This window comes from Musa acuminata, chromosome BXJ3-6 (assembly GCF_036884655.1).
Source record: "Musa acuminata AAA Group cultivar baxijiao chromosome BXJ3-6, Cavendish_Baxijiao_AAA, whole genome shotgun sequence".
In the NCBI taxonomy this organism is placed as follows: domain Eukaryota; kingdom Viridiplantae; phylum Streptophyta; class Magnoliopsida; order Zingiberales; family Musaceae; genus Musa; species Musa acuminata.
In genome coordinates, this window is record NC_088354.1 from 15825392 (window position 1) to 15837204 (window position 11813).

The window sequence follows — 11813 nt, forward strand, 5'->3', positions numbered from 1 at the left end:
TATAAATCGTAAATCAAAGGGATAATTTTTAAAATCTAAAATATCAGCTAAATGATGGTTCCTAGATTCACTTTACCCAGTATTGAGTATTAAAATTTTTGTTTGATAAAGCTTTGATGATGTCAGCAAACCAGATTTGATAGCCCATAAAATCCATTCTGTTAATGGTCCCCCCAGAAAAATTGCAACTCGATGTGACGTCCAGAATGGATGGACTGCTCAAGTGTGGGACAGTTCCAATTTCATGTTTCAGAGATTCACATAGATTGAAGCTTAACTTTTTCTCTTGACTATTGATCGATGATCTTATCAGAGGGCCATCAACACCGTCCACAGACAAGTTTATTGAATCAAATACATCAATTTGTTGCGGACTACCTTTGCTCAATTTACATCAAGAGCTGGTCCCGAATCAAACTATCCAATTCAAAGTGGAAAGTAGTGAATTAACATAACGAAACTCCCATTGTCTAACGACGCCGAGGAAACTCTTACTTCGGATTGCAATGGCTTGAATGACGGAATTTCGGGAATCGGGAATCGGGAATTGTTATAACGGTGACTATATGCTGGGGTTTCGATGAGCGTCAACCGCCTCCTGTTTTATTATTTGAGGCCGCGATACACAACGTATCGCGCTGCCTTTTAGATCTCACAAGAAAGCAAATTAAAGACGACCCACCCATCCACCGACGCATCGTTCTTCTTTCTTGTTACTGGGGGAGACACAGCAACCTCGGCCTTCGTCCCTATAAATACATCCACCCCTCCAACTCCCCTCCCCCTTCGCCTATACTTGCCGCCCCCTTTGTGCCGATCGGCGATCTTGCTCTGTGCTTTGTGTCGTGGAAGGAGGATGGCCACGGCCAGGGCGAGCTCCGGCCTCGCTTACCCCGAGAGATTCTACGTGGCCGCCTCCTACGCCGGTTTCGGCGGGTCTCCCGGCTCCTCCGCCCCTGCAGGCGGCGTTTCTAGGTTTCAGAACGACGTCGCTCTCTTGCTCTACGCTCTGTACCAGCAGGTGAGTTCCGCTATTATTGTTCCTTAATGGGACGTCTTGTTGATCCGCACGTCTTCCTTGTTGGTCTAATAGCTTCTTGGCATTCCTTCATTCGGGATGGCTCGAATCTGCTCCCTTTGCTCGATCGTTCCATTTGTTAGTCGTATGCTTCGTGATCTCGCTAGATCGGTGGTCGGGAGTTGAAGCTTAAACCGATCATGCAAACTTTCTTTGGATGCAAATCAGGCCAATGTTATCTCTACGTATCTTTGAACTTAGATGTCTATTTGGTTTTTGCTTGTATGTTGGATCTATGTTGATCATGAAGCGAAATGCTGTTCGGTTTCCAAAGTCAATAAGCGAATACTTTCTTCTTTAATACATTGTTCGAATTTGATTCATGACCGCAGGCAACTGTTGGAGCTTGCACTGTTCCAAAACCTAGAGCCTGGAATCCCGTGGAGCAGAGCAAATGGACAAGGTTGGTTTTGCATGATTGTTCTGTCTAAATATGTATTAGGGAAAAGTTGCTATACTTAGTTTTCGACCTGTAAGGTCACTGGTCGTTAAGATTTCAATAAAAAAATGAAGCTTTCCTCTGGTTAGATGTTACACTATCATACCTGTTGAACATCTACTTCTCTAGTTCTCTAGTTCTTTATATCCCATCTTATGTTAACATCTGGAGTGGTCAAAATCTTGTTCTCTAGTTCCATGATTAAAGATTGTTCTGAATTATTTGAAGGTTGAAATGATATCCTACATGGCCAAGCCAGAAGTATTTTTGATGTTTTTTCCTTGTTATGCCACTAAATATCCTAGTATTTCAAAGCAGTGCTAGCAATTAAGTAGAGTGGAACTCACACTGTGAGGACCAGGCAAAGGCAAATATCTTTCAGCAATAGATATTGAGTATTGGGTATGTCACATATTAGTCGTTCAATTTATGAAGTAGGCCTTATGGTTGACTTTAAATAAATATATTAAAATAGAGAAGTGGTCATTTTGAAAGCTAGTACACGTGAGATTTGCAATACTTTATCTGTACTTTCTGGACAAGGTGGTCTACTCTTTTATTATTTATCTCATCCTTTTTGGTATTTACCTTTTTTCTGCTTTTTGGTCATGTATTTTTAAAAGTTAATGTATGAAAAATAACATATTCTGGTTTATTGAAACTAACAGTAGGTTCTTAGTCATTGTAATCATGCCATGGTTTGAAGTCATCTGATAGGTTTTGTACCAGTTTTTTAGGAACAAACGAGGTTATACAGTCCAAGTTGTAGATGGCAGGTTCCCATGCATAACAAGATTTAACATGATTGGCATTTTAAGAGTCAAGACAAATGCTGATTTAGTTTTGATGCTCAAAGTGTATACAGATATTACATAAAAGTTGAGTGTTCTCTTGACTATGGTACTGTATGAATATGTTTGACATAAATATAACATAGATTTAGTTTTGTACATCATGTTGTTTCTTGTAGTAATGCTTAATTTATGAATTTTTTTTAAATTTTCCATTCATATAATTATTTTGATCATTATGTTTCCAGTTTTTCAAAAATTTTGGACTGTTTTTTTTTTTCAAATCAATAAAAAAAGATTACCATCACAAATTGTTCCATTTCATTTCAATTGGTTGTTTCTTACACAATGTGAAATTTCATTAAGTTACTCCTAGGCTCTAGATATTTTCGATTAACATTCTCTCTAGATATTTCTCACTAATCAGGTGTCTCCTCAGAATAAATTATCTTACAAAATAGTCAGAAAATTAGGATGGACATTTTACTATTAGAATTTGCATGTGATGGTTCTTCTTCACTATTCCAGCTGAATGATAACCTTCTGATGTCGTAATTGAAAGATCTGTGTTCTTTTCTTTATCTTGAATATCTTGGACTAATGACTTTTCTGCTTACAGTTGGCATGGACTTGGAAACATGGCTTCGACAGAAGCAATGCGTCTCTTTGTGAAAATTTTGGAGGTACATACATGCCTCAGTTTTTCTGCCGTTTTACAGCGGTAAAATGATAATTTTTTCTCTCATCTAGGAGGAGGATCCTGCTTGGTATTCCAAGGCTCCTGAATTGACAGCAGAACCTATTATTAATGTTGAAACACTTGTAAGTATATCAATGAAATGTATCTTGTTTCTTAAAAATTACAGGTCAGTCATACATGTATTGTTAACAACCTAAGGATCTTTTGGCATGTGCGGTATTTGTATATTTCATGTTAATCATCAACTGTTAACCAGACATCTTGAATGGTTCTCACATAAGCTTCAGAACTAAATTGGTAAGATTGATTTTGCAACAAAAATTATTTAAAGAAGGTCATGGATGTACATATCAAATATTTTGGTTGAACTACAAAGTACTGAGAGAATGTTCAGATCCCAAGACTTTACCAAGGTTTTTAAGATAGGTGAAGTGAGATGATAGGTTTTGGGTGCAAAATAAGTCAAACTGGAGTTGAAATTGGATGAGAAAACCCAGGTTATCAAATAAAAAACCATTACAATTCATTTCTATTTGCCATATAACGGGATGTCAGGGATGATTTGGTTAATGTACTTGTTCTTTTGCAAAGTCATGGTTCAATGTAATCCATTTTTTTTTCTATTTGACAGAGATTATAGTCATTATTTGTTATGTAATATTTCTGCTGATTGAGCACATTTACTTCTAGTTATTATTTCATTCTAATTTTTTCTTTGCCAAGCGAAGCATCATTCAAATAACTACTGTGGTTTATTTATGCTTGCTAAATATCTCTTCTCTGTCTTATTATATGAGTCATTGTTATGCATGCTTATCCTGTTAACTTATCCCCTTAGAAAACAGAACTGGAGCCAGCTGCTGCATCAGCTTCAGGAAATGGAGATTCCTTACCCAAGACTAAAACTGTTTCCGCAGAAAATGGTCTTCTGTTGGAGACACAGGACAAGGATGTAATAACAGAGGGTATTGGCTCAGTTGGTATTTATGACCAATGGGTTGCACCTTCAGTATCTGGACAACGCCCTAAGTCTCGTTATGCGGTCTTCAATCCATTCTTTAATTTAATTTGGAGCACAAAATTTTATTTTTTCTCATAAGCAACTAAACTGACTGTCATTTGTTTACAGCATGGAGCAGCTGTTCTGCGAGGAAAAATGTATATTTTTGGTGGAAATCACAATGGCCGTTACCTTAATGATATCCAGGTATTTGATAAAATTTATGTATGATATGAGTGATTTGTGTTTAACTTTGATTAGTACATCGCAAAATTATTTCTGGGTGTATTTTCCTTGTGATCCACATGCTGGTTAAATTGAAATGCGGCTAAATGAAAAGCTTTTCCAATTTTGTACAATTATAATATCTATTATAATCTTCTTTAAAAAATAATTTATATCCATTACTTAGAACTTATTACTAGCAAGTAAGTGTGTTTAAGCTTTCCTTGTTTTTCACTATTCTTTCTCTTGATTATAATGATTAAATCTAATTCTGATTGCTATGAACATTTTTAATTACTGAAGGTTCTGGACCTGAAAAAGTTGACATGGTCAAGGATAGAAGCCAGAGAATTATCAGGGTCCTTGGATTCTTCAGCCATTGCTTCGGTTTCTCCCTGTGCTGGCCATTCCCTGGTAATCTTGAGTAGTTATTTATATTGAAACATTTGCAGTCACTAAAAATGGTAGATATCTGAAAGAATATGTAATGGAAATTTCCACGGTTACTTATCAATAATTGCAGATTCCCTGGGGAAACAAAATTTTATCTATTGCTGGGCACACAAAGGATCCATCTGAGATGATTTCAGGTTCATATCAACTAACTATTCTGCCTTATTTCATTTTCACTAACTTTCCTCACTTTTTTCCTCCACCTGAAGTGAGTGTGTTGTTTCTAATTTTGTGCTAGTGAAGGAATTTGATCCGCAAACCTGTCTATGGTCGAATTTAAAGACATATGGGAAATCACCGGTAAATTTTATTTGATTTGTGTTTCAGAATATATGTTTAACCATTAGATCATGAAGCTTTTTCATGTCCTATTTTCCTTGAAATTGATATATGCTTTGTAATTTGAACTTTTAATACTAGTAATCAGATTGTTGTCATGGACTTAACTGGATTTGTCTAAGTTGTATGACATTCTTGCATATCCGTTCGCAAAGAGTTAGCTTGCTCGTAACCTCTTAGGATCCCCTAAGGATCTGCAAAAAAGAAGACGGGTTAGAAGAATAATTATACTCGGGATCCCACAAGTAGACATTCTAGTAGGCATTTGATAGACAATGCAACATACAAATATAGACTTCGTAAGATCTAAATGATCGCATGACAAGGGGTCGAAGGCAGTCCACCACGGCTAAGAAGTCCCTATATGACATTATTGTGAAACAAGACAATAAACCATCCTTGGACAGTACACCAATGGTCCATCCAACCTTGTGCCATCCAAGTAGCTCTAATGTGCTAAAATAGCTAACATTTTGTACTGCTTTGTACACCCAGAATACACTTAAAATGGTTGCTTGGATGATCTATTTTTGGGCAATTTTGCCTCTGCGTGATGATCCCCTCAAACCCTGCGTATACAAGCCTGAACCGATACAAAAGTCAACCAACATAAAGCTACCAAATCTACTACAAGCCCCGACATGCTGTCCAAAACATAAACAAAATCGAAAAATATGGACACATAGAAATATTATATCGAACACCTTGTACACAGATTTGTTTGTGATATTACAGTACAAGGCAAGTATTTAAATGACTTCAGTTCAAGGAACAAACAATTGTTTTCCATGGAATATGTCAACATGATCTCTTCCTTTCAATTCAGCAGCTATTTAGTTTGTAAAAAGTTGCAACCTGTTACAAACTATATGATAATATGTTTTCTTTTGTTATTTTGCACAGTTTGGGGATACAGAATAGAAGTTTGATAAAATGGGGTTGGACATGCTAAGAAATTTATTTTTATTGCTTACAATTATTGGTGTTGCCATCTGAATATCCAGTCTTAATGAAGCCCAGTGATTATTGTCTAGAACTCAATGATCTTCCTTCTTCAGATTTCCCGTGGAGGCCAATCAGTTACACTTGTTGGAAACACATTAGTTATGTTTGGTGGTGAAGATGCTAAGAGATCTCTTCTGAATGACTTGCACATACTTGACTTGGAAACTATGACTTGGGATGATATTGATGCTATGTAAGAGTTAGTTATTATTATTATTATTTTTGAACATTCAGCTAATTTTTCTTTCGATGAGAAAGTTTGCTATGAGTTTTGATTTAAGTACTTGTGAAATATATCATTCAAGGGCCCTGACAATTTGAAAGTTTGCTACGAGTTTTGCTTTATATACTGTGAAACGTATCATTTAGTGGCCTGACAATTTGTCACATGTCGACCCATGATCAATGCACATGTAGTGCTGTTATTGTTAGTTGCTCATGTGATAAGTTGAAAGGAGAGAACATAAGTTTTTTTCTCTACAGACTAGCTTTATCTTTGTCAATTTAATGCATACTATGTCTATGAATAACTTCTTTTATGGGTACATTGGCTGTTCAACTTATGCACTTCTTTGATGTTATAGTTATTAATTTAAATGCCGTTGTCTGCAAATATTTTTTTTAAAATAATTTCAGTAATTAGTAAAAGCTACTTGGGGGATTTTTGTTCCCACAGGATTAGGCAACAAGACTTATCACATATGACATTAAAATGTTCAGAAATGAGGAGCGTATATGCAAATATGATAGCATATTTTTTTGTTCAATTAAATTGTTATTGGTAAAAGTGATTGATGACATATGATGCAACTAAAATATTTATCTCATTATTCATTCTTTCTTCATTGTGTTTTAGAGGCATACCTCCTTCTCCAAGATCTGATCATGCTGCTGCTTGCCATGCTGACCGGTATCTTTTGATTTTTGGTGGTGGGTCTCATGCCACATGCTTTAATGATCTGCATGTTCTTGATTTGCAGACTGTAAGCACTACTCCACTTTTAGATGCCTGACAGAAGGTGGTGGATTAAATTCTTTGATAAGACTTATTCTTCAACTTAACCTTTTCAGATGGAATGGTCAAAACCAAAGCAGCAGGGTGTAAATCCAGGCCCACGAGCTGGCCATGCAGGCATAACAGTTGGGGACAACTGGTTCATTGCTGGTGGTGGTAATAATAAGAATGGTACGTTTGTGAAGCAATTTTTTCTTTATGTGTGTGTGAAAAAGACCATTCCTAAAGTTATATTTTACACACTGTTTCATTGCCCTAACCAGACTTGTCTACGGCTGTCCATTTGAATTGAAAAAACCGAAGAACTGAACTGCATCATGGTGATTGGCCTAAATTATGGTTTCTGACAATGCTTCAGTCAATTTCAATTTTTTAAGTGAGAAACCAAAGCTGTTTGGTTTGGTCTTTTGTTCAGTGTGCAGCATAGATCAAATAAACAGGAACCAAAATGAATACTCCTATTAAACTCAACTATTTATCTAATTTTATGTTAATACCTTTAGATTTGACTAGACTGGTGGTTTACTGTCAAGGCTACTCAACCCCTAAATAAGCCTACAACTTTTTATCTTTATCACAAATCAAGTCTATCCAGGATAACTTGCAACTGTTGAAAGCCATGTACATGTATCAAGGCTATGTGATGAGTGATTTGAAACACTTGGTAAGGTTTGCCAATGGCCAAAAGCAGTGGGTTCTCATGGTTCCCTAGGATCGAGATCTATCCTCTTCATACTTCGACAGCTTTGATCAAGTGCCCCTTAGACGTCCACTTGTTGTTGCTTTTCATATCCACAGGCATTTATTATCTTTATTAACTTTGTAATACTGATGAAGTTGATATACTATTATAATGTAACTTTTTATCGATATTTTTGTAAATGATGCAGTAGTTTTATACTGGCTTTTGGAACGGAACAATTTATGATCTCTGTTAACTTTCGTTGTTCATATTCCTAATTTCATGTGGAACTTCTACCTATGTTTTCAGGTGTCTCTGAAACTCTTGTCCTGAACATGGCCACATTAGTCTGGTCAGTTGTTATGACAGTTCAAGGGCGTGTGCCTCTTGCTAGTGAGGTACACAAACTGTCTAGTTAGTGACTTTTACATGTTATTTGTACTATGTGCTTGACTGTGAAATTCATTTTCTAAGCCAAGAAAGAAATTGCTTTTGATAGATGCTAAGAAATTAGTATCATAATCTGTGCAATGCTGCTGTGGTAATTTTTATCTTTTGTGGTATAATAAGTTGTAACTTAATACTTCCTATGAACATATTATGTGGAGAAGTATAAGCCATGCAAATTTTCTTTATTGATTGCTTACATCTAGGACTTTGTGGAATTGATAACTTTCTGGAGTATACTAGGAAACTGCAAGCATATTCTTTTTTGTCTCTTCTGACACACTGTATGAACCATGGTTTGCAGTACCGGTCCGTACCGCCCGACTTCCGGTACGCGGACCATATGTTACCGTTCCGACACTGTAGCACTGTAGCACTGTAGCAGTGCTCGGCACGCCTGAATATACCGCTCGGTACACCTGGGTGTACCGAGCGGTATACCGTACCGTACCGGTACCGAGCCCAGGTCGAAACTCCGGTACGATACGGTATTGCGAACCTTGGTATGAACTACATTTTGATAAGGTGTATGTATCTATTAGCAAAGTTGACATTTGTAAGTAGCTATCAGTTATTAGAACAGTTCTAGAAACTTTTTGTTTAACAAAACATGGTACTGCTTATCTTGTTGTAACATTGCAGGGTACCAAACATTGGTTATTTAATTGCTAATGAAAGTCAGAAACCTGTGAAAATGTAAGCTAAACAAAGTTATCAATTAGCATCAGATCATGGATGACAGGAAATGTGCCATTGTTCTTTTTAGAACTTCAATAGAAAAAAAAGGCTTACTAGGGTAAATGATTGTTGTATTGAATGGTTCTGCATACAAACTTACCATTATTGAGAGTTATCTTTTGTTAGGGACTCAGCTTGGTGACAAGCACCCACAAGGGAGAAGATTTTCTTGTTTCATTTGGAGGTTATAATGGGCGTTATAGCAATGAGGTGAACAGTAAATTAGTATCTTTTATATTTGTTTTGTTATATTGTAATTCTGATCACATGATATTTCTTGGTTGGCTAGGTTTATGTCCTCAAGCCAAGCCATGTATCAGATTTACAGTCAAGGATAATAGATGGTCCTGTGTCAGACACTATTGCTGCAATGCTTCCTACAACAGATGCTAGTAGGGATATGGAACCTGAGATTGAACCAGCTCAAGATAAAAAGATTAAAGAAATTGTGATGGAGAATGGTGATTCAGAGCCTCTGGTAATGTTAACATGATAAATTGCTACTTTAGTAATTAAACTTTTCAGTTGCTCAGTATCAACTTAATGCATAATAAGTGAAATCAGTTGCAAAATGATACAGGTAGAAGTTTCTTTGATGTCTATATTCATGCGTTATTAAATTCTTCAATTAAAAAGCTTGCAAAGCTAAATTTGTGACAATTCAATATGTAAACTTTTTACATGAAATCTTGTTATGACTTAAAAAACATGAAGGTATTTAGAATTGTGAATTGAGTTATTATTCTCTTCTATATGTTTTTTTTCCAAAACATAGTTGTTTTATGACCTTGATTTTACCTAAAATTTTCAGAATATCAGAAATGAGGTTACAATAAGACTTGTGGAAGCCCTGAAGGCAGAGAAAGGGGAGTTAGAAGGAACACTTAACAAGGAACAATTACAAATGCTCCACCTTAAGCAAGAGTTCAATGATGCTGAGTCTAGGAATATTGAACTAACAAAGGCAAGCTTCATGTCTGTTTTACTCCTCTGTAAAAGTACGGATTTATTTTTATTAAATAAATAAACTTCTTATTTATTAACAATACAGGAACTTCAGTCAGTTCGTGGTCAGCTTGCTGCTGAACAGTCCAGGTGTTTTAAACTTGAGGTATGCCCTCATAGAAACAAATTTACAGATCAGTTTGGATGTTTTGATTGTTGCTGTTTATATACAAATTATAGAAATCTCATGATAGATTTTAGCAGTAAATCACATCTAGAATTGATATGTGCTTGGATATCTTGATATCCTAAAACTCAAGTGGTATCAACTTTAAAGGAACATGTTCAAAGTCCAGATGGAACATACAGTAACTATGTTGATGATGCATCTTCAAATGCTTGTGGTGTTAAGCAAGAACATGATGATTTCCTAACTTGCATCAAGCTATCATGGTACGATATGGGAACCATCACCATGTAGAATTTTTTGTGAATGTTATAAATTAGGGATCTAAATTTTGTGTTATTGTACTTGCATTCATGTTTTAGGAAAAAAAAAAAATTAGAATACTGAATTTGATCTAGAAATCATACTGAATTTGATCTAGAAATCATATTATCTTCTGCTGGCTGATAGCGACTGAATAAGCTGCAGTTCTTATTTTTAGACAGGCATTTACATTTAGAGTAGTGGGTTTTTATCTTTTAGTTGTGGGTTTATTTAGTTTGCTTAAACCAGTGGACCAGTGAGTAGAATGGGCATCTTGACTGCCAGGGTAACAAGAAGGCTAATGTATTTAATCCTACTCCCACATGCAACTAATTCGGGAAAAATAAACTAAATTAGGACTAATTATTTAAATATTTGCAACTAATTTGGGAAGAGTCAATTAAATTTCTTCCAACTAGAAATTGTTCAAAATTTCTTCCATTTATATGAAATAAATTGTTGTGTGCAGTCTCTACTACATATATGTTTGTTTGTTTGTTTGTCTGTTTCTTTTTTTGCATTCATTTAGGGGGTATCTATACCTGACAGGTGGACATTGTGGAGCTACGACAGAAGTTACAAGCAATGGAAACGTTAGAGAAGGAAGTGGAGCTGCTTCGGAGGCAGAAGGCTACTTCGGAACAGGCAGCTTTGAGCACTCATCAGAGGCAGAGTTCTGGTGGGGTGTGGGGTTGGCTTGCTGGGAGCGCACCCGACCAGTCTGGCCCTTAATGGGCTTTGAGCGGCTCAGTGGACCAGTGTTGAGGTAATTACAATAATTGATGAAATTTTAGTGTAATTCTCATGCTTGGGCAAGTGCCTTTCCAAGGTCCGGTATATACTACATTTTCCTGCATTCCCTTTTATTTTGTTTACTTTTTTTGTTTAGTTTTCCTGCACCAGATACGAGTGTTTATTTTATTTTATTTTTTGAACTCAAGTAGTTCGAATATGGTGAACTAATTAGTTAGTACCGCAGGAGGTGTGGGATGGTGGATTTAGTTGAAGTGAGTTTTAGATTTTTGTTTTTGGCTTCTATATTATGTCGATGGCGGAAAGAGTCCTGTTTGTTTCTCTACTGTTCAAATAGTGACCGTGAACCGGAAAGGAACCTTAATGATATATAACTTGGGGGTGGTAAATGGAGAGAGAATATTCGTTGTATTCACGAAACAAGAGGTTGGTTAGGGGTTCTTGATTCTTTGGACGAACACAAAAAAGACAGCTAATGTGGCTACGACAATCATGAATAGTCAGTACTAAGAAATTTTGTAGCGCCAACGCACGCTATCTTCGACAAGTCAAATGTGTTCGTGGAGTGACGAAGACGAACGCCATAGTTTTTGGTGTTGGGTTTAGTCGCCATAAACAAGCTCATAATTATTTCCCACTACAAACACCAATCCTTTCTCACCCGGATGATGCATTTGTTGGCTGCTAAGCGTAATGGCAACCAATAAAATAAT

General features: G+C 36.3%; 1 protein-coding gene across 1 annotated transcript; it reads left to right on the forward strand.

Annotated features, from left to right (window-relative positions):
• The first annotated feature begins 596 nt into the window (after positions 1-596).
• LOC135639714 (acyl-CoA-binding domain-containing protein 6-like) lies at positions 597-11287 on the forward strand. Its single transcript, XM_065153581.1, has 18 exons — positions 597-1021; positions 1411-1481; positions 2928-2991; positions 3059-3130; positions 3847-4050; positions 4138-4215; positions 4537-4647; positions 4757-4823; positions 4925-4986; positions 6084-6223; positions 6887-7013; positions 7102-7216; positions 8037-8125; positions 9039-9122; positions 9202-9390; positions 9724-9876; positions 9964-10023; positions 10897-11287. The coding sequence occupies exons 1-18, from the start codon at positions 857-859 to the stop codon at positions 11077-11079; spliced, it is 2034 nt and encodes a 677-aa protein (XP_065009653.1). The 5' UTR covers positions 597-856; the 3' UTR covers positions 11080-11287.
• Positions 11288-11813: the final 526 nt, after the last annotated feature.

Bases quoted from the DNA above. Each gene is read 5' to 3' on its own strand.
- LOC135639714 (XM_065153581.1), top strand. From the start codon at position 857: ATGGCCACGGCCAGGGCGAGCTCCGGCCTCGCTTACCCCGAGAGATTC. The intron at 2,992-3,058 runs GTACATACATGC...TCTCTCATCTAG, and splicing joins TCTTTGTGAAAATTTTGGAG to GAGGAGGATCCTGCTTGGTA. The intron at 7,217-8,036 runs GTACGTTTGTGA...CTATGTTTTCAG, and splicing joins TGGTGGTAATAATAAGAATG to GTGTCTCTGAAACTCTTGTC.